Raw genomic sequence first — 22,316 nt, 5'->3', positions numbered from 1 at the left:
GTTAGGAATTAGGATACAATGTAGTAGTTTCTAGGAAATAAGTATGCCGCGGCCTTTTGTAATCATATAGAATAAAATTAGCACAAATCTAGAAACGTTGAATTACTTAATATAGCGACTTCAAATACATCATTTGCACTTTATCGTGAGAACAGAACTTTCTCTTGGTACTCCCTTCGTTCCAAATTATAAGTCATTCCAAGAATCTTAGAGAGTTAAACCATCTCAAAGTTTGACCAAAATTATAGAGAGAAATATAAAGATTTATGACATCAAATAGTTGCACTATGAAAATATAGCTAACAAAGAATCTAATAATACTTAATTGATATCATAAATGTTATTATCTTGTCATATAAATTTGGTCAAACTTGAAAAACTTTGACTCTCCAAGATTCTTGGAATGACTTATAATTTGGAATGGAGGGAGTACAATTTGCATAAGGGGCGGTAGCTTCATTGTGGGCAAAGGTCTTCAGTAGAATGATTTTTATTTTCTAATAGATACAATAATTTGAGTGAGCTATTGATTACAGCTCTTAGATTGAGCCACTCTATAATTTTATCTAGTCTTAGCTACTGGTTTGCACGAACATTTCAAAAGAAGAAGCTTCAAGAATGTTCTGGATTTTCTGAGTAATCGTACTTCAATAAGTTTAGATTATTTTCCAACAATACTATAAGAATATAAAAGAGGGCAAGAACCCATGCAATACATAGGAAATGTCGACCTTAACCATCATCATGTATCTGACTCTTGGGGCACCTACCAATATTCAAGGCTGGTGACGTGTGAGAACCGAGCAGTGTAGAGGAGACGAAACATTTCCCTTTTGTTTATTGCGCCGAAAGAATAACAAACTGAGAAAAAGACAGAAAGGGCCTGCACAGGAGGCGCGTATATTTGGCAGCCGGAGCGGCCTCGTCGTGCCCCGTATTCTCAGTTGCTTCGACGTATTCGTCTCTCTACGGCTCAAGGTACCGGTACCGGAGGCGGTAGAGAGAGAAACTCGAAGGGAGAGGAGGTGGAGAGAGGTACAGTCCCGATCCCTCTTTAAGGAATCTCGATTGGTCAATTATGTTCTTGAGTCCACTGTCTCTACAGATTGGATGGCTGCTCTGCTCTCCGCTCCCGGAGTGGTATCGTGCTCTCTTGGGTACTATGCCTTAGTCTCCGCGGTTGATTTGATTCATCTTTTTTCTTTAATCTTGCCATCCCAGATGTTTGTTCCCCTTCAGTTTTCTTGGTTTGCATCTTGGAAATTTGTGAACTTCACCAGGAATTTTGGCTGGCGCTGCTATTTTTTGTTCTTCACCGTGCTTGCTTGGGATAAGCTTTAGTTTTAGCATGGCTCGCATTGCGCGATGCGTTTTTGTTAGAACCCGAGCACATCTTCTAAGAGCTGACCTCTGTATTGTAGATTGTGTGGGGGTGGCGTGTTGGTGTTTTGGGCAGTGGGGTGGATGGAAATCTGCAGTCCTTTTTGTAGGATTATGTGCCCTGAGCCTGAAGTGTTTTCTTTTTCGCGATTTCTTTCGATTCCTATTGAATTAATTGTGCAATACAGTTCAAAAAATTAATTGTGCAATAGAGTCGTCTTAAGGTACTGATATGCATGTTAAAACTACAGGAGTGTTGAATCAGGTTTATCAATGCATGAACTGGTAGTAGCTGAAGGCTTTCTGAAGTATCTTTCAGTCTTTCCATAAATACCTAATCAAACAGGACCGGCACAAAATTGATGGTAAACAATACTAATCCTTTCTTGCTAGGACAAAGGTTTCCTGGAGAGTTCTTCAGGGTTCAAACGTCTGGGATGGAGGGGGGAAAAGAAACTGGCTCATGATAGTCCACTGATAGGCTGATAGCAGATACCACTTGGAACTCTGCCTGTGGTAGATGTAACTCTGAGAGCGATGTGGGTAGCCCGACTCTCGAGGGGAAAAGCAGAATTAATTTGAGGTAGAATTTCTCAGGAATCAAGTATTAGTATGAAGCTGAATAGGGGGGAAATTGCCTTGCTTGGTGAGACATCATTGCTGTATAAAACAGGCATGCCACCTTCAGTCAGCTCTTCATTAATTTTATTGAAAATGGAACGTTGTAGTAGGTCCTTATCTATTATACATCGTACCTAAACATGGAAAGAGCCACTTGAGGGCACATGTTGCGTGGAGTACTTGCCCTAGGGTGATGCTTCTTAGGCATTGAAAAGGGTAGGTAACAGTTTGACATATGTTCCTATTTAAGTATTTATAGCTATACTGGACATTTCATCCTGTTCCATGGAGCAGTTAGTTTCAGAATTATGATCAGCCTACCCTGTGGCAGGTGCTGTTTCTTTTCTGAGAGAATTGGTCTATTTCTATTCCTATTGTTCTGTTATTTTCTTTGGTTCGCTCATATGCCTGTCTGTTTGTCCTTTTTGTTCCAATGTGTAACGTCTATAGCACTTCAAGTCACTATGCATAAGCATATTCCAGTGAATGAATACGGATCAAAGTAAGAGGAAGTTGCCATCAATACGGGCTTGTTTGGCTCCAGGGACTTTTTTTTAAGTCCCTGGAACTTTTTAGTATTTAGAAGTATTAAATAAAAGTTAATTATAAAACTAACTGCAGAACCCTGGGGCTAAACTGCGAGACGAATCTAATGAGGTATATTAATCTATGATTAGCGAATGGTTACTGTAGCATTACTGTAGCAAATTATGAATTAATTAGCCCCATTAGATTCGTCTCGCGAATTAGCACTCAGCTGTCAAAAAAACATTTATAAACAGATTTTATTTAATACTATAAAATAGTAAGATTCTTTTTTATGTGATAGGGACTTATGAAAAAAGTTTGGGAACCAAACAAGCCCTACACATGTCTTTAGCATTTCATTGCCAATTCGGCTGATTTAAATGCTAGCAACTTGCCATGAAGGTTAATGCAGGTGTCATTCATCAAATTTCTCTGAAGACCAGAAGCAAAATGCTGCTTGGTGCTAAGTGATACCATCTTGTAATGCCTAAGCTTTTACGGGAAGTGGAGGATCATCCGGTTCATCCCATGTCTAAGTCAAACCATGTAAGTTGGTATTTATGTTGGAAACCTGGGTTGTTTGCATGTTGCCTGCTTTCCATACAACAGATGATAACATATCAGCAATCCTACACATGTAGGGCTTCTTGTCAGGAAATGACCATGAGATGAAGCATTTAGGTCATAAAATCCACGACAAGGACTTGTCATCAGAGTCTGGTCAGTCTCACCAAGAAGCACCTGCAGTTAGCGAGAGCAGTCTAAACGAAAACACCTCAACTCAATCTGGTAGTGCTTTATCTCTAACCATACTATCGCTTATCATTTTTTTAATCTTCTTTTACACCACTGGGATATAGCTTGTTTTGATTTTTTTTTTGGCAAGAGATGTTATGCACTGAGAGTATTAGGTTCAATATGGTCAGATACCTCATGGTCATGGCAATCATAAGTTCTGTTAAGAGCTCATGTTGTGTTACACGGTTATTTTCATATTATTGTAAGTTCTTGTTAGATAATCTGTACAGGAATTCGAATTAGAGACCTGTATCAAAATTTAGTCACTTTGTTGTAGATGTCCCTGATTTCTTTAAATTTCACTTTGCTCCTGTTACCAGCTTTGTCCATGCCTTAACTCATGTTTTGAGTAAGCTCCTGTAATCTTAGTTTTGATGAATCTTTCGTTATGTTACTGGCTTGTCTCACAGACAATGTTCCCACGCCGAAGCCTCATATTTAAAATGGTTAGTTGATACGTTAAAACCATCATGGCAATTTGTTTTTGTCTTCAGACAATGATGAAGGCCATGGGAAACATAATCAGGACACAGTGCACACAGTATTGTCCATGGGGAAGCAAGGATCTGCCTTTTTGCCCCCAAAACTAGATTACAATCGATCTTTTGTAAGTTTCATATATTGTGATAATTGCTGCTTTTGTTAAATCTTATGCAATGGTTTGAGTTAACTTCACATCATCTTCCAGGCTTGTCTTCCTTATACTGCTGATGCTTATTATGGTGGGGTCTTGACAGGATATCCTCCACATGCCGTTGTAAGCTCACTCTTACTTTTCAGTTTCTGACCAAATTCTGTAAATAGATACTATACAATTAGAGGCTATAAGAGCATATAATAATTTCTATATGATCCATCTGCAATTATGTTTAGTCCAAAGAGAGAACTCATTCGTTCTTGCATGTTAGTAGTCAGAAAGGCTTCTTGCGAAAGACATTCTTTCTGTTTCCTTGTTTCTATTTGGATATTATTCCAAAGCAACAGAAATGGTGCTTTCACACAAAGGTTGGGAATGCACATACAATTGCTGTGGCACTTTTGGAAAAATTATTGTAGCCTTTCAATTTGCATTGAATTTTGATAAAAGACATGAAGGAATACAAAAGTAATGCTGCCACAACTTTGACTATGGCATCCTAGATGTCATTCTTGATACCTTGCATTAATATTGTCATTTCTGTACTATGCATCTAGGCCCATCCCCAGCAAAATCATACAACAAATGCTCCGGTTATGTTGCCTGCTGAACCTGCAGAAGAAGAGCCAATTTATGTTAATGCAAAGCAATACCATGCAATCCTTAGGAGGAGACAGACACGTGCTAAATTGGAGGCCCAGAATAAGCTGGTGAAAGGCCGGAAGGTAATACCTGGTAATTTTGTCGGAAGGCAGACATAAGCTCACTTCTGATTGTTCTTCAACATTTGCTGCATACATAGATTTGAGCATCAATTCAATAGATTTTTCTTGGTCATATTCAGAGGGAGGTCTCAAAAGCTCGTCTGGCTACAATTAGAGTAGGCTTTCCTTTTGGTTTGCTTCTTTGAACAAAATGTTGTTTAGGATTTGTGGTGCCATACATCTTTGTAAGAAACAGATATATGCATACTATTTGTTTCCTTACTAACACTAAGCATTTCTTAGGCTTCTGCGTCACTTTTTGGCATGTACCTTTCTGATATAAAAATTGCATGAATCAGTCCTGCATTTTAATCTGTACAGGCAATACTTCTGTTACTTACAGCTATATCGTTTACCTGGCAAATATAAATTACAAAATTCCTTTCTTCTCAGCCATACCTTCATGAGTCTCGACACCGTCATGCCATGAAGCGAGCTCGAGGATCAGGAGGGCGGTTCCTCAACACAAAGCAGCTCCAGCAGACCCAGCAGCATCAAGCATCAGGTGGTTCGAGCTCCTCAAAGGTCATTGGCAACAGCATAAGCTCCCAGAGTGACCCCACCCCTGCACCTTCAACTTCAACTCCTTCGGACACCGCAAGTGCTTCAAGGGCCAACCAGGACCGCACCTGCTTTCCTGTTGGCTTGCGCCCTGCCATGAACTTCAGTGCACCAGGTGGAGAAGGAGCAAAGCTGGTTAGGTGAAAAAGTGAAGTGGGCATAGAAGCATCGCCAGGCACACTGCCTGCGGCAACTCATCCTTGGCTAGGGCCGGGCATTCGGGTTACCCGAAATTTTCGGGTCGGGTAGTTCGGGTTTTAGGAATTTCGGGTTTCCAAAAATGATACCCGAAATCAGTTGGGAAAAAGAAGAACCCGAAAATTCGGGTACCCGAAAATTCGGGTTCGGGTTCGGGTTTTACCCGAATTACCCGAAATTCTGGAACTCCACATATGCAGTATAAAATCAAATCAAATACACCCAACCATACATCCAGTTCACACGTCCAAACTGACAGTTCAAACGAAATTAACTAACACTTCACACGTCCAAACCGTGACAGTTCACACTTCACATATCACAATTAATAAACATAGTTTTGAAGCACACAAATCAAATCATAGATGAAAAAACAAATCATTTCGGGTTGTTCGGGTATTTCGGGTACCGTGGCCCAATACCCGAACTACCCGTATTAATTTCGGGTACCGTGGGTTGGAACCCGAATTAGGGTTCGGGTTTTTCGGGTTCGGACTTTTCGGGTTCGGGCTCGGGTTTTTCGGGTTCGGGTATCGGGTATCGGGTTTTCTGCCCAGCCATATCCTTGGCTTTTGAAACAATGAATATGCAATGGACATGTAGCTTAAGAGTCTCAGAATAATCAAACGCCCGTATATATACAAGTCCTAAGATTGCACTGGCTAAAAGAACTGTGGTTATGAGTATGTTTCTAGAGACTGGAATCTATACATATGCTGGATGTGTAGACCTCAAAACTTGTTCAGCACATATTGCCTTTTGTGTCTGCTAGGAAAATTGCCATATCTTATTTCTAGTACCTGCCTTGGTTGTTATCAGTTTTCCTTATTTTTCATAATGAACGTGATCTCCTGGTGTGCACCGAGAGAATGCAACACTGGTGCAGACTGCAGAATATTAGGAATGAACTGAGACAATGATAATTAGACACACGATAAAGCCCAAGAATCAGTCCCTTGCATATACTGTTATAGTGCTTAAAACGACCAAGTATAGAATTCGTTCTTGAGCTCAAATTAATAGGAAAGCTGAGCAGAACTCAGGGGATACAAGTAGTTCTTAGCCAACTGCATCAATTTACAGGCCCATTGGTAAACAATTTACAACTTGGGCAAAGAAAATATTAGGGAAATGGAAAATCAGTCCCTAGTTTTTAAATGGAAGCACTCAGCCTCAACACCATCTCAAGCCTCTCGGCCTTGCGGTAGTCATTATCGGTAAGATGTCCAGCGGGAAAAGGTGTAATCTCCAGAACCAGATGAGGAGTGGGGAGCTCATCGAACAAAGCTCTCACGTTGTAGCAGCACACACTCTCACCATGAGCACTTTCTCTCCTTATTTGGCAACCCTGGTTGATAATTTAAACATTCAGAGCAAATCAGGAAGGACCAAATAGGCACAAAAGAAACATGTTTAACATCTCTCTTTTGACAGGTGAGTCTGTATTCCAAAAATAATGTAGAAAAGGGCAGGTGAGAGCACGTGGTCTGTCCTGAGTCAAGAATTTACCTTGTGAGTCGAAGCATCCACAAAATGATCATCTTGGGACAGAACAGAAGCGATCTCTTTCAGGATGCGCCTTCCTTCATCTGTTGATCGAACTCGGTAGGTTCTCTTCAGTGTGCCTTTAGTCGTTGGCCTCCACTTGCTAGTTAGCTTCTTCTTATCCTGTGCGTCACTTTCACCTGATCAAGAAGGAGATCTAAATTAGTCACCTTCTCTTCCATTACATAAGAAGGTAATGGAGTATATATGTCTGGAAATTTCAATGAATCACTTATAAAGACAACAAGCATACAGATATACAATTCTAAAACTCTAATAATCTATAATTCTTGATCGAAAAGTATCAAAGTGATTTTCAAGATCACGATGGTTCCTAATGAACTTCTTCACTCATATCGCCAGGGTTAGGTTCATGCTTTTTCCTCCTTGACGTTGAATCTAATGAAATCTATAGAGCAATACAAAAACTGACTGAGAGGTTACTAATCACTATCATATAAAAGAGAGAACATTTTTGCCCCATTTCAAAAAAGGAGAAAAGAAAACAATCTGGTCCCATTGCGACGAGATTTTACATGAAAAATGGATCTTGAATTTCAAAAAATACAAAACTCAGAAGTCAAAAATAGGGACAAGAACACACTTCAGTACCAGCGCACTTTTAAAAAAAGGTCAGCACTGGCAATTACATAGGTTACAAAAGGACAACTCATTGACAAGAAAACAATATTCATCACCCTATCCTTCCTTACAAGCAAGTGCAGACCTTGTAATGATGCCCTTGTAAGGGTGACAGTTGAATAAGAAAGCCAACCGAATTGTAAGATTTTGTAACAAACCCACTCAAACAAACCCACTCAACCAAACTGTAAGCCTACAGAACCCAAACCTTCCATTTAAAGCATCCTGAGCGCTCTACCCTCAACCCCCAAGCATGTGTAACATTCGGATTCTCACATCAATGCTATCAAGTATCAACCCAGTGGATGACCCCATGACAGTGTGGCATGTGCACACCTCTTTCTATCATCTCCAGGTTAACCTCCCTTTACACTTTGACACTTTGAGATGACCAAACAAACAAACAGAAATGTGCCTCAAACCTTTTGGCCCCAGACTTGACAAATTGCTCCCAATACATTGAACTACCTGCCACCATGTACTATGTCTTCCCTAGACATTAGAATCAGATTCTGAAAAAGGAACAATATCCTTCCACATCCGAAATCTCCTTGCAGATGCAGAACCGTATAGATCTTTCAGGGTATCCACCTCCACTTGACAGAGCATCAACGACCACCACGAGGGATGTACAAATAAATAAACAATTACGATCGAGCGTTAACAAATTTGAAAACTGCACGAAACCTGAGGCGCCGCCACGGAGCTTCTCGGCCCACTTGGAGAACCCTAGGTCGCTGTCGCCGGCGCCGTCCTCGCCGATCTCTGCACACCACACGAGCATCAGAAACCATCAACTCCCCCTCCCCATTCCCGAACCGAAACCGGCACGAATCGAAACACCGCCGCGCGATTACCGTGGGAGAGGAAGGGGTTGCGCGGGGAGCCCGCGAGCCCGGCGTGGAGGAGCGCGTAGTAGAGGCAGAGGCGGCCGGCCCAGACCAGCACGGGGCCCTCGAGCAGCGACGCCGCGATGGGGGCGGCCGCGGCGGCGGGGGAGAAGAAGGCGGACGCGGCGGCGCGCCTCGGCGAGGCCGGGCGCGGGAGGGAGGGGAGGAACGGGGTCCTCGCCGGCGGGAGCGAGCGGAGGGTGAAGGCGCTGGGCGCCGCGGCGACGACGGCGGCGGCTGGGGCGTGGAGGAGGTAGGCGAGCATGGCGATTGGCGGCGATACGGGGGGGCTAAAACTGGCTAACCTCTGCGTGTTGTATCAATCTCTCTGTACTCTGTACGCGTGCGTTCAGTCTTCAGTGCTTCCGTTTTTAAGCGTCGACACGCCGATGTTGGTTTGGGACTTGGGAGAAGGGGGGAAAGTACAAAACAAAAGAAACGAAAAGAGAAAAAATATCTTGATCTTTCTTGTTTCGTTCTCAAGGATTTTTGTAGTAGAAATTCTAGCAGATCCTTGAGAAGAAATGCAAAATGAGAGCATGAACCTATCCTCTAAACCTAGGTACCAAGCATGAACAATCTCTTCATATCCCAAAAGGCAACCTTGTCTCCAAATATTTATTCATGAGTTCTGTACTTTGGTTTGCTTCACACTCACACGCGTGCGGCGATTCCCCTTCTCATATACCAATAATATCATAATTATCTTTCACAAAAAAATAAGATAATAATTATATCTTGCATTTCCATATGGTTGGCCACGTGGACGCCTCGGATAATGGCGAAGGACCGGACTACTGGAGGGATAGAGTGCGACAGGTAGGACTCGGCGACTGGTAATAATTATCTTCAGACACCAGAGCTTTCAGATGCCAACCCGTCTTCGTTCGTATTCGCTGGTCACTCACAATAAACAACAAAATCAAGAGAAACCGAGCTGGCCCGGCCCTCAAAGGCAAGGCACGGTCCATGTTGCCCAGCGCAAACCAGTCTGACAAATCACAAATGTGATGGACTTGAGCCGTATGGCTACTGTGCAAGTACGCAGCCAATACAAGCAACCAATGTAAGGTTCAGCATCAGCCAACGCAAGTATCCTGCCGTTTATACGTGACTGGTAGACAAAACGACGGTTGGTTTTAACTTTACAGAGTATCCGGACATTAGCAGACGAGCTTTACAAAGTTACGATCGATTGATTGTGTATGTTCACAGCGGACAGTCTGTATGTGCCTGCGTGAGATCACTCACTACTTTGTGCCCTCTTCCTCCCCCTCCTCTTCCTTCCAGACGGGAAGGATGCCTTGCCCGGCCAGCCTCTTGTAAACCCAGAACACCACGTACTGGGGGGTTATCCTCTTCTCATCGATTAGGAATGGCTCGATGGTGCTGACTTCGTTGCTGTATGATGATAGCGCAAAGCCCTTCGGTCCTGCATTATTTGAAAAAAAAACAGTAGGTTATAAGTATGCGCCTCCCATCAATTCAGTTTGCTCAGCTCATGTGCGATCATACTGCAAAGTAGATGGATAAATAAGTGATGATAGTAAGGACTAAGAAGGCAGAGCCCCTGCTGCTTTTTCTCGAAAAAGCATGGTAATGATTCAAGAAAAAATTTTGTTAGTTGCAGCATGCTGCAAATTATGCTCCTTCATACTGTTGTTAAAGAAATCTGTAGCTTATACCACTGCATATCAGATGAAAGTAGTCTAGATATGCCATGTAGTGTTTTCATGGTAGTGTTTAATCAGAAATTCCAAGGCTGTGCAGGTTCAAATCAGCAGAACACTTATTTTTTCCGTAAGTTTGTTAGCAAGGGTCTTTGAGGGCCGACTGAAATATTGGTTATGAACCAATGATTATAATGAATGTGTTCCTATCAGCAGAATTTTCAGCAAGGAAAACAGCATCAAACATCAAAGTTCAAGGAGGAGATGGCAGAAATCTAAGTATGTACCTGTGAGATCTCCTTTCGGAAAGAAGGCCCAAAAATAATAGGGAACATCATCCTTTATGAAGGAACCCTCCAACTGCAATCCATCAGCGAAGGGTTAGAAATCTGCTAATTACCTCAAGTTTTGCATTCTGCAATCTCGAACAACTGCTCAGGTATGTTAGCACTGTGTATAACAGTGGTGCAAAGAGACAATAGCTGATAATACCATTTTGTTTCTGTTTTATTTTTTTGCAGAACAGTATGCTTGTGTGGTTATGCATACATACTGGACGCACGTCTGACGTCCATCAACACATTAAACTGTTTTTTTTTCTTCAAGAATACGCAGGAGAGCTGCGTATCATTGCATTAAGAAGAAAAGAAATGAGTTTTTTACAACGCGGGCCATAAGGGGCGCACGCACACCTCAACAAGCAAGAATAAGACTATACGGCACTACAATACAACCGAGAGGCTCATGAAAAAAGCAGCCTAGCCAAGAACAAAACTACTCGTTCTCAACTGGTGAGGCCAACCTACCCCCGCAAGCTTGCTTGCACCAGCTCGAATCCAATTGCTTCCCTCTTCGAGAATTCCTTGAACGTTTTTTAGTTGTAATAAAAGAGTATGCTTGAGCGTTTGTGCCTAACAATAGCAGTTACCGCTAATCTTCAATTGATACTAGCTGTCAGTTTTACCTTCTCTGTTACAGTGCCTGAGAAAGTCATAAACTACACACTACACACAACTCTTGATACGGTGTGTGGTATTAAGCCAGGACAATTTCGTGCTAAATACTAATTCAGGTATTCAGCTGCTGCGGATCCTCATGTTGATTTATACTATGGTGCAAGAAGGCTCAGTCAATTATGCATACATATCTTGTTAGCTAGGACAGATGCACCATTATATAGCAATGCCATATCACAACACTCCGGTTTTTTGTAACTCTGGAACCGTTAAAGAGGTCAGTAGCTACAAACATTATGTATTGCAGATTTGCAGTCAGTACTCACCGTGTTGTTTTGGAAAGAAAGCTGGACCTGGGACACGTTCTCCTCCGCCTCCAGGGCGTCCTTCAGCGGCGGGATGATCTCCTCCTGCATCATCTCTGGCAGCGGCTTCGCCGCGGCCTTCTTTGGCTTCGCGGCCGCGGCCGGTTTCGCTGCGGCCGCCGTGGCTTCTTTTTTCTCACCGTCCGCAGCATCCTTCTTCTGGCTAACTACATGAAATGGAATTAAAGAAAATGGTGTCAGCTCTTCAAATCCCAGATAGCAGACAGCATAGGCATCGATCCACACATCCAACATTTCTAAACCCTCAATTAGCACCGACCAGCGAGTTGGCAGAACTTATTTAGAACAGTTATAAGTACTATCGGGCTCAATCAAGCAGAAGGAGATACCGGTGGTGGAGGTGGACGACTCCTGCACGGCCGAGCACAAGGCGACGGCGCCGCCCCTGCCGGCACGGGGGAAGGCGACGACGGCCGGCAGCCTCTTCCCGAAGAGCGGGGCGGCGGAGCACCTGCAGACTGCAGGGCCAGCGGGAGTGCTCAGCCTCAGGCTGTGCACGGGCTGAGGCGCCATGGCGGAACCGGCGCGAGAGCGAGCAGCCACCAACGGTTTCACGAGGCGCGGAGGCCGGGCAGCATGCGATCAAGGTCGCCGCTGGGCACGCGGGAGGCGAAGCGAAAAGGGATAGAAGACGAGATGAGGCGGCTGATTAATGGGGGTGGTTTGGTTCTCTCCTCCGGCCGTCGGAGGTGGCTCCTCCTGTCCACTGGAACAGTTGGACGGCATTGCTTTGGCGCATCCGCGCATGGCGCCACCACGCTATCTGCTCGCCTCCCGAACCTGCGGGCCTCGCGGCGCGGCGCGGTTGCGCCTCTGAGTCTGAGAGCCAGCCGGAATTCACGGTCACAGGCTCCACGGCAGCCTCAGCTGGCTCTCTCGCGGAACGGGACGAATCCGCGGCGTGGCTCGCGAGTTGCGCGGCGCGGCCCGTCCAGATTAACGTCGACGCTTCAGATCAATCGCTGCAGTATTAGGCCGTGTCACTGGCAGACGGCCACCTATCAGTCAATGCACAAGCTGTTTCGCAAGCGGTTTTTTTATTTTTTTTATTTTTTATTTTCGTTATTTACAAAAATATATTTTCGGTTTGGAAATTTATAGAAATATACCACGGCCGCCCGGCAGCGGGGCGGCCAAGACCTGGCCGCCCGGCAGTCGGGCGGGGCTTATCCGTAAAAAAAAAGACGAAAAAAAATTACAGACAAGTCCTTGGGGACCGGTTGCCCGGCAGCCGGGCGGGCTGCCCGGCAGCCGGGCGGGCGGCCCGGCAGCGGGGCGCCCCCCGCCCTTATATAAGGTGTTGGCTGCCCCCCTACCCCTCGTTTGCCTTACAAAAAATTCAGAAAAAAAAGAGAGGGAGAGAGAGGAAGGGAAAATATCCCGGTGCACTCAGTAAAGCACCACAATGTAATCTCGGCATTTCCATTTCCTAAGGCATGTTAGGTTTACTCACAACACGAGGTTATCGTGTTGCACATGCCATGTTTTTTATTGTTCAATTATCTAGTATTTCAAGCCTCTGCTTTGTAATCGTAGCATTGTTTACAAAACAGTATTTCAAACCCAAAATTTATGATTCGTAAGTACCCTTCTATTTTCAGTACACTACATTCAGTGAGCAATATAATTAAACCAACCTACACATTTAGAACTACAACCAAGAAATCTTACTATACAAAAACCTTCGTAATATTATATGCTACAATCTGGTGCAAATACGTATCCATACATAACAAAATGTAATTATGACATACAGGACGGAATACATATCCATACATCTAGTTCAAATACATATGCACACATAACGAAATCTAGATGCGACGGGCTCCAAAATCTGGAGGTTATCATATGATGCCTCATATGTGCCAAATCTCATCTCAAACACCTTTTGTTTTGCCCGCTAAGCCTTTGCATAGCTAATTTTGTATTGAAAACGGTCGTCGATGTCCCTAATTATCAATTTTGGCTCATAATCAATTTTGTCCAGAATCATCTCATACGTCTTCTTGGCAACAAAAGTGAATGTGATGTTACGGTGAGTTTGAGCAACAGCAGTTAACCAACACCTTATATAAGGGCGGCCAGGCCGGCCGCCCGGCTGCCGGGCGACCGGCCCCAGGGACCTGTCTGTATTTTTTTTTCTTTTTTTTGCGGATAAGCCCCTGCCGCCCGGCGGCCAGGTCCTGGCCACCCCTCTGCCGGGCGGACGGGGTATATTTCTGTAAATTTCCAAACCGAAAATATATTTTTGTAAATAATGAAAATAAAAAAATAAAAAACCGCGTTTCGCAAAAAGAGGTAGCGGGCCGATTGCCGGTGAAAACTTGTGCCGTGGGATCGCTCTGGGCCTGGGCCTGGGCCTGGGCCGATCACTCTCCGCCCTGGGGTCACTGACAGTGGCCCCCGCTAGCATCCCCATATCCGGCCACGACTTTATGACTTAGCCGCACCCATCCGGCCATCCCCGTCGGCCGTCGCTGCTCCGCATTCAGCTGCCCGCCTGCACCATAGCCATAGGATCGATCGGTCCATAATCAACTGGGGAGTGCACGAGTCCTGACCCGCCCATAACGGAGGTCACGCATTCGCGCTTCACGACACAGCTCGGTGGCTTGCACGCGGCACGCCTCCCGCCCGGTTCCCATCTACTCCCTCCGCCCCAAAAAAATACAAAAAAATACAATCGTCACGTGATCCAAGGAGTCAACAATTTCAAATTTGATCAAATTTATGGAAAAATAACATTTATGAATTCAATAAATTTAGGTGAAAATATATTACATACTAAATCTAACAATATTTACTATTCGTATAACATAAACATTAATACTATTTTATATAAATTTATCCGAGTTAAAATTGTTTGACTCCTCACAAAACAGAGAATTTCATTTGTTTTTTAGAAGCGGGTGTATTGCGACCAACGGTATTTTCTCAAAAATCCCATTCCTACAAAAAAAACCTTTATTCAGGAAGCGGCTTTCTTGCTCAACGAAGAGAAGGAAAAGTCCGGTGCTGTGGACCGACCTGACCTGCCGTTGCCCTGCTCTGCCTGGCTCGCTCATCCACCACGCCTCACGGGTATAGCGTGCGATCGGGCCCACACGTCAATGAGAATAAGTCCATGTGCAGTAGCGCGAGGAACCGTTTCCGCCCAACTGCTAGTGCCTGGCCGGTGTACCAGCTCTCGTCGTTCCTCCACACGATTCCATATACACCGATCCGTAGACACGGACCACATGCGCAGCCATCGTACGCTTTAGTAGCAATGAACCCGGTGCATGCCATTATTACCGTCGCGCAGGCACCGCCGGGTCTACTGAGCAGAGCAGTAACCGCCGTAATAACGGCCAGTAACTCCGCGGGAACCCCAAATCCATCCCACCCACCCACCAAACGACACCCGGCGCGAGACACTGACCTGCGGGTCCAGAACTTATTAATCCGCCCACCTCACCCACGGGCCCACGGCGCTAGTCACGCGTCGCGCCCCGACGGAGACGTGTCAAACTAGGCCAGCCGAATATTCCAATATTCAACACGGCGGGCCCGGCGCCGAGGCGCAGGGGTAGTACCGTCATTAGCCACGAGCTAAAGAAAGGAGATGAAGGGGTTGCCCTATAGAGCGAGAGGCCGAGGCACATCCGGCGGAGGTAATCCCCGTTCGGATCTGCCCGGATCTTCTGTGGCTCGCCCCTGGGCCCTGGCCTACGCACCCACGCCCCCACCTCGAGCCGCGCGCACCGACAACGCGCTGTCCTCCCGAGTCCCAACCCAAGTCGGGCCCACCAACGGTCTCACACCACCCCCAGGTCACGTTACCCCCGAACCCCACCGCTACCGCCACCGGCACCACTTGCGCAACTTGCCAAAAGCAAATGGCAAATGCCAAATCAACTGGCTGTACTCCACCGCCGCCCCCCCGGGGCTCCTCGCACCCAAACAAACAAGGGAATTGATCCACTCCACTTCAGGCGCCGTCCAGCGCCCATCCAACACAACAGTTACAAGCCCTTTTTACTAGGCAAGCCTGATTTTTACTCCAAGAACAGGCGACCTTAACCCTAATGCACCCTGCAACCGGGACCCGCCTGACCGAGAGACAACCCATTCCTCGTGGGAGACCACGAGCAAAGCAACACGGCGCGACCACCGTGAACCATAGACACAGGCCGCTGCAGGCCCTGAAGCGGCCTCTCCAACCAAAATAAACTCGCTTAAAAATACAAGGACTGGGAGCCCGGTCGCCTCTACAGGCTCAAGGGCGGCGCCTCCATCGCTGCAACCACAGCCATTTCACCTATCTCAAAGCAGTAACCAGGACACAACGCAATTCGGCCAATTGGAGGTGCAGCACTTCAGAAATTCAAATGGAGGCAACGGCTACCAGGGCATTTGAATGGGGGCCATTTCCCGGGCTTTCTTTTGGAGGGAAACTACAGCTTGAGCATGACTATACTGCCAGTGCAACAGAAATTTGGAAGGGTGGAGGGAAACCCCAGGGTTGCAACTACCATTTGAAAATCTGGAGGGAAAAATCAAACAGAAGGGAGTGCAGGCAAGAGGGAGACTGAATAACTCAACTGGTTGGCTACTAGCCTACAAAGCTACAGAAGGTGTTTCTCCATTACCTCCTAAAATCTGCTATTTGAAGAGGAGGCTGAAGCTCTCTCAATTCATCAAAGTTTTTACACGAAAAAACAGTAAAAAAGAAGACAAGGGGAACCCACCATTTCTATTCATGCCTGCTGCTTACTTCTAGCTGAGAGGAAGGGAGAGGGAGATTATCCATGTACATTAGCTGCTTCATCAGTGGTGCTTGAAAGGCCTCAAGTCCTCCACACCATCATCTCCACTGCCCGACGGATCATCATCATCTCTCTTCCGTTTGGTGCCCTGCAAGGATGAAGGTTGGTCTGCAGCCCCCTCATCATCATCATCCACCTCATCCCTGTCTTCATCAGCATCATCAGGGTCCGCTGCGTCGAAGTCGCTTCCAATGGGCACTGGCTGAGGCTGGACAATTGGTTGAACAAGATATTCTGTGTCTTCATCCTGAAGAAACAAAAATTGCAAGTATATCTTAGTTAAGATTGCACATCTAATTTCCCTACCAATACAGAAAACTCAAAACAGAAAAATTATCGTAGAATGGGTTGGAAAGCAACATGGAAATGACCAAAATAATAGTTCCCGAGTACCAAAGGACCAGAAGCCCAGAAACAATTCAAGATTTAGCAAACATGCAGATAACCAATTCTAGTCAGTAAACCCTGGACATAGCTAAGAGAGAACACAACACTAATTCGCCAACAGTCAATACCATCCCAAGCTCATAGGCATTTAAAGATTAGAGATTAACTCAGCAAGAAATACTCCCTCCGATTCTATTTATTTGTCGTTAAGACAAAAGGATTTAGTTGTTTTTGTGAAGAAACTTCTGTCGGAAACGACAAATAAACAAATACAGAGGGAGTAAAATATAACCATGACACTCTAAATAAATACTTGATACATTGCTTCTTTTCCAACCACATCAGCAATCAATTAAAATAACAAAAACATGATGAACAAAGTGGTAACAAAAAAAACTCTGCAGTACACGGATCATCATTTTTTTTGCGAAAAATGCACACAACTGGTTTGCAAATTGCAAGGCAGGGCACAATCATCTGGATCGTCAATTTTTTGGGGAAAAATGCACAGCTCACCAGGAAAATTCTACTACAGCCTGGACAAGGCAGAATCACAAAGAAAATGCCCAGCTTCATGAAAAAATAATTAACCAGAGTTAACCAGAGCATTAAAAAGAATAAGGGCATCAACTATTATACGAACCATAGCACAAATATATGCACTTGCATGCAAAGGAAATTTAAAAATCACTAAAATAGAAGTTTGCGGATAAAGAAAATCTAACCGCTAAAACAGAAACATATGCAGAAGTACACACATTAAAAAATATACCAATAAGAGAAGAACCTACTGATAAAACAGATGCATTATCATAACATATCATTGCAAAAGTATAATAACCCTGGTCACTGACACATGGGTCTTGCCCCATGCATCAGTGACCCAACTGCAAAGGCACGAAAGTCAAGAGGAACCCTTTCCGCTGATAGTTGTGGATAATCAAACAGATCCCACAAGCTAATTTTTTCTTACTCAGAAAACATACAATAAAAAATCAGACCGTCAAAATTCAGCATACAAATAACAGAGGTTGCCATTTTCAGGCCATACTACAACTACAAGTTTACTGAGTCAAAAAGGCTGCATTCTAGACAACGAAGGATAGCAGTTAGCGGCAGTGAACCATGCAAAAAGTAATTATAAATGTAGACCACAAGAAAATATCTTACGGATGTGTTCCCCAACAACCATGGCGCTAACATGTCCTAAATGCTCCAAGGTAGCACACTTGTTAATAACCATTTTCACTAACCTCTTGCTAAAACAGATACACAAGGGACACCCAAACAACCTAATTTCCCTACTTTCACCTAGTAACGCATCGCACAGCACGCCGATAAATAGTATGCAGAACAATCGCAATACAAATAATGTTATATATGCTGAAGAAAAAACTGACATGATCCATAGCGCCAACTGTATAAACTAATGGATAATAATAAACGAATTGCCTGTATAAACTAATGGATAATAATAAACGAATTGCCAACTGAACGAACAGAAATTGAAAGTCATGGTAAAAGCACTTGAAACGCTTGGGAGAAAAGTTGATGCGTTATACCTCATCTTCCGCATCCTCATCTTCATTTCCACCCTCAAAACCCCTATCAGCTTCCAATCCCTCGTCATCCTCTTCTCCAATCTCACCATTCTCATCCTCATCATCCCCTTCTCCATGCTCATGCCCATCTATCTCTTCTCCTCCATCCTCCCCTGTCATCATGGCTACCCTTCCACTGCTCTGTGGCTCAGCCTCCTCGCCTTCATCCTCAACTTCCTCCTCTTCATCATCCTCTTCGTCATCCTCCACCTCAACACCATCTTCCTCATCATCACTACTCGGCACATCATGGACTTCCACAACAGCATCATCATCATCACCATCTTCATCGATCTCCTCTCCCAAATCATCATCCTCCTCCTCTTCAAAGTCCTCATCATCTTCCTCGTCCTCATCCTCCTCTTCTGGGGTTTCTCCGGCCGCCGCGACCCGGAACCCGTTTACCCCGTGGAGGTGCTCGACACCCCCGTTCGGGACGACCTCGTCAGCATCGCTCTCTTCCTCGTCCACATCGATCACCCCATTCACCTCCACCGGGTGCGAAGCCACGCCGCCGCGCGAGTGCGAGACACCCCCGTTGGCCACCTCGCCGCTCCCGGGGTCGTCTTCGTCTTCCTCATCGTCGTCATCTTCGTCGCCGTCGCCGTCGCCGTCGCCTTCCGCGTCGCCTTCCCCGTCCCCATCGTCGTCATCGTCATCCGACTCTGGGCGCTCGATCTCATCGGCGTCCATCTTGTCGAGGTACTTGAGCGTCCGGATCATCCCGAACACCCTGGATCTGTAGTCCTTGACCCTAGTGACCGGGCACTCGTAGAGGTCGAGCGAAACGAGGCGGAGGTCGGCGAGCGGCGCGAGGTCGTCGACGTCCTGGATGCGGTTGTTGCTGAGGTCGAGGTCCCGCAGCGAGGAGAGCCCCGCGGCGACGAGGTGGTCGAGACCGCCGGCGATGCGGTTGTCGGAGAGCGTGAGCCGCGTTAGGTTCCGCAGCCGCGGGAACCCCTCGAGCGACGTGACCCCGACGCCGGCGATCGAGAGGTGCTCCAGGCTCTGGTGCCGCTCCAGTATCTCTGCCGCCGGGAGCCGGCCGTGCATGCACTTGACGGCGCCATCCAGCGTCAGGCTCCGCGCGGGCGACGAGCTCCCCTCGCCGCCGGCGTGCAGCGCCGCCTCCACCGCCCGCTCCCACGCCTCGTCCACCATCTCTTCTTCTCCTCCAATAATAAATTATTTTTTTTCCTCCAGGGCTGTTTTGTTTCTAGGGGATTTGAAATACAGAGTGATTTATACGGGGAGGGCGTTTTCCTCGCCATTGGGGGAAGAGGGGGCGGTTCACGGATGGCGCCGTGGACCCGGTGCATGGAGGGGGGCGAGGGGGTTGCCGGGACGGCCAATGGGATCGCTCGGATCGAGGGGCGCGGATCGCTGACGTGGCCGGATCCGAGGGGCGTGTGTTTCTTCTGAGAGGGAGGCGGGGGGAAGCGGAGCGGAGAGGCGTGGGGGGCTGGATGATGCCAAAAGCATCTTTTTCTCCGGCTCCGTTTTTATTTTCCCCCCTCCTCTGATCTTTTCTATTCGTGGGCCCACCCTTACCTTGGTTTCGATAGAGCAACCAATGACATAATTGGCCCACTCTTTCTGGGACCCATGTGGAAGTGGCTGGGTTTGTGAGGGCCGGTAGTGGAGTGTACTAGTAGCGATCAGATGGCCGTCCGATTGGGTTGAGGCGGTGCGAACCGTCGGATCGGTGTGGGCTGGCGTCTGTCTGGTTTCTTCTGCCAAACTCTTTCTCCGGTGGAGTAGGGCTGCGCAGACTGGCGGTGGGGCCCGTAGGGCAGCTGGAGGTGTGGCGATTGGCAACTGGCACCGGTTGATGTGGACCCGGATCGGCGTTGGGCTGGCCTGCCATGGCGACGGTTTGGGGAACACGGCACGGCCGCTTTGATAGGATCTACGCGTACAGAGGCCCTGTTTGTTCCCCTATCATAGCATAGCACACAATTTTCGAGAAAAAAATCTCACATGCATGGAGTACTAAACGAAGTTTATTTGCAAAATCTTTTCACGGATGGGTGTAACTTTTCACGACGAATCTAATGATAGTAATTAATCGATGATTGGCTACAGTGATGATACAGTAACCATCGTCAAATCGTGCGGTCAAAGGCTTCATTAGGTTCGTCTCGCGAAGTAGAGCAAGATTGTGGAGTTAGTTTTGTAAATTAACTTTATTTAGTACTCTTAATTATTGGTCAAAATTTTTGAGCTACTTGTGCTAGGCGCAACCAAACAGGGCCAGAGTTGGTGCCGGTTTTGGCGGTTCTCTTCTCAAAATTCGTTTGCCTTCCCATTTTACAGTTTTATAGGTCGTTTGGGAAGATTTCTTCTAAAATATTTTTTCTGATGAAGTTAAAATCCAAGAAGATAAAAAAAGTAGCTTCAACTAACTTTTAACTTTTAATTTAAAAAACCCAATTTCTTCAAAAAAAAAGGTTTAAAAACTCAACTGACAAGATGACTTCCCACTATAATATTGAATTGCGTAAAAGAAGTGAAGTCGAATCCTATAAGACTACGAAAGCTCTCGCAAAAGAATCCTTAGTGAGTGTTGTTCTCTAACAAGTTATAGTTTGAGACACCTCCTTCACAATAAATAGAGATGCATATTCTCAGCCAGATTGTTTCGCTCAACAACAGTAAATTTGGTCATTATCGGACCTAACTAATCGCTCTTCATCACTCGATGGTTTTGTAGATTTCCATTGCTCAATGTGTAGCTATAAGAGTAGTTTCTGGCATTTTAGTAGTTAAGGTCTAAAATTAAAGTTTGTAAAGAAATTTCATCTCGCAAATTATAATATTATTTATGTGTTTTTTCATCTTGTCTAGGCTTTGTCGAATCTTTTCGTAATCTTGCTATATTGCAGATCTATACAGAATGTGTTGTCATAGCGAAGTTCTAGTATTGTGTAGCATTCTAATGACGTCTTTTTTAAAAAAAAAATCTTCGTGTCATATGCTCTAATTTCAGTGAAACGGTATTCGCTTTTTTATCTTTTCCGCACACAAGTTCTTCACAATCACAGTTTATGAGATGTTCTTTTCTCCCTTTTTTATTTTTTTATTAGCACCAAACAGACTGTTTAAAAATTAAGGGTGTGTTCAAGAACTATAAATGGAAGCATGAGAAGTATAAACAAATGACAACTGTTAGATCAACTCTCTTCATGTTACGAGCGGATGTTCGGTCAACCCTCTTCATGTTATGAGTGGATCTATCTGATAACAACACTATAGCATGCATGTAGTTGCACTTATATAGTTACACTGAAAAATGGCATAAAATCAGGTGTTTAAATACCAAGGGGATATATAGGTTCCTTCGAGAGCTAAAGTGGATAAAATTGTGATTTATGAATGATATAATCATAAGAGTCAAGGGGTTAACGGATGGGTTGCTAGCTGCTCTAGCTTTGGAGTAAGCAACCATGTTCAAATCCCATCAAATATGCTTTTGCTATAGTGAAGAACAGTTCGGCCGGGTAGAGTGCCTCGGTGCCTAGCGTCCAGTTGACGCAGTTGGCTACTCTAGCCTCTAGTCCATCACAGCATCATGTTCTCCTGAAAATATATAAAATGGTGGTTGGAAAGAAGGAACAAATGCAAGATCAAACAACAAATGGATTAAATTAGAAAAGGGAATATCCTTCTATCAACGCAACACAAACAAAAAATGAACACTAAAATAGGTAAAAGGACGGTGGATCCTACCCATAGATGAGAACAACTGTTTGCCGCTATTTTTACCTCATTTTTTTCTTTTTTCTTCTCATCCTCTCTCTCGCATGTTGCTATTCTCCTCTCTTACGTAATGCATTTTTTTTAAAAAAACAACGCATGCGGTATACCAAGCACCTTCCTATACAGCTGAGCCAACTTGTATGCATCAAGGTGCTATGTAGCTTCGCGCTGCTCTGAGTGTTGTA

General features: G+C 45.3%; 4 protein-coding genes across 17 annotated transcripts; 1 reads left to right on the top strand and 3 right to left on the bottom strand.

The window, feature by feature from the left end:
* Positions 1-854: 854 nt before the first annotated feature.
* LOC120694450 (nuclear transcription factor Y subunit A-4-like) lies at positions 855-6,288 on the top strand. 14 transcript variants are annotated; one of them, XM_039977573.1, is made up of 11 exons: positions 858-1,035; positions 1,106-1,140; positions 1,632-1,745; positions 2,452-2,503; positions 2,932-3,075; positions 3,171-3,318; positions 3,822-3,934; positions 4,016-4,084; positions 4,522-4,689; positions 5,122-5,485; positions 6,049-6,272. In XM_039977573.1, the coding sequence occupies exons 5-10, from the start codon at positions 3,013-3,015 to the stop codon at positions 5,431-5,433; spliced, it is 873 nt and encodes a 290-aa protein (XP_039833507.1). In that variant the 5' UTR covers positions 858-1,035; positions 1,106-1,140; positions 1,632-1,745; positions 2,452-2,503; positions 2,932-3,012; the 3' UTR covers positions 5,434-5,485; positions 6,049-6,272. The 14 variants fall into 14 exon arrangements, with proteins under 14 accessions (XP_039833511.1, XP_039833507.1, XP_039833506.1 ...); XM_039977572.1 differs by lacking the exon at positions 1,106-1,140; XM_039977575.1 differs by lacking the exon at positions 2,452-2,503.
* A 134-nt stretch (positions 6,289-6,422) lies between these two features.
* Positions 6,423-12,303, bottom strand: LOC120694451. Its single transcript, XM_039977579.1, has 7 exons — positions 11,906-12,303; positions 11,517-11,722; positions 10,522-10,594; positions 8,532-9,996; positions 8,362-8,439; positions 6,997-7,172; positions 6,423-6,835 (listed from the first exon to the last, which is right to left on the bottom strand). Exons 4-7 carry the CDS (start codon positions 8,827-8,829, stop codon positions 6,641-6,643), a joined length of 747 nt encoding a protein of 248 aa, XP_039833513.1. The 5' UTR covers positions 8,830-9,996; positions 10,522-10,594; positions 11,517-11,722; positions 11,906-12,303; the 3' UTR covers positions 6,423-6,640.
* On the bottom strand, positions 9,609-12,241 carry LOC120694452. Its single transcript, XM_039977580.1, has 4 exons — positions 11,906-12,241; positions 11,517-11,722; positions 10,522-10,594; positions 9,609-9,996 (listed from the first exon to the last, which is right to left on the bottom strand). Exons 1-4 carry the CDS (start codon positions 12,087-12,089, stop codon positions 9,815-9,817), a joined length of 645 nt encoding a protein of 214 aa, XP_039833514.1. The 5' UTR covers positions 12,090-12,241; the 3' UTR covers positions 9,609-9,814.
* A 3,761-nt stretch (positions 12,304-16,064) lies between the features above and the next one.
* LOC120694449 (acidic leucine-rich nuclear phosphoprotein 32-related protein 1-like) lies at positions 16,065-19,588 on the bottom strand. The gene is made up of 2 exons (XM_039977564.1): positions 18,334-19,588; positions 16,065-16,631 (listed from the first exon to the last, which is right to left on the bottom strand). Exons 1-2 carry the CDS (start codon positions 19,531-19,533, stop codon positions 16,386-16,388), a joined length of 1,446 nt encoding a protein of 481 aa, XP_039833498.1. The 5' UTR covers positions 19,534-19,588; the 3' UTR covers positions 16,065-16,385.
* Between the last annotated feature and the right edge of the window lie 2,728 nt (positions 19,589-22,316).

This window comes from Panicum virgatum, chromosome 2K (assembly GCF_016808335.1).
Source record: "Panicum virgatum strain AP13 chromosome 2K, P.virgatum_v5, whole genome shotgun sequence".
Classification (NCBI taxonomy): domain Eukaryota; kingdom Viridiplantae; phylum Streptophyta; class Magnoliopsida; order Poales; family Poaceae; genus Panicum; species Panicum virgatum.
This window is presented reverse-complemented; position numbering and strand designations above follow the sequence as displayed.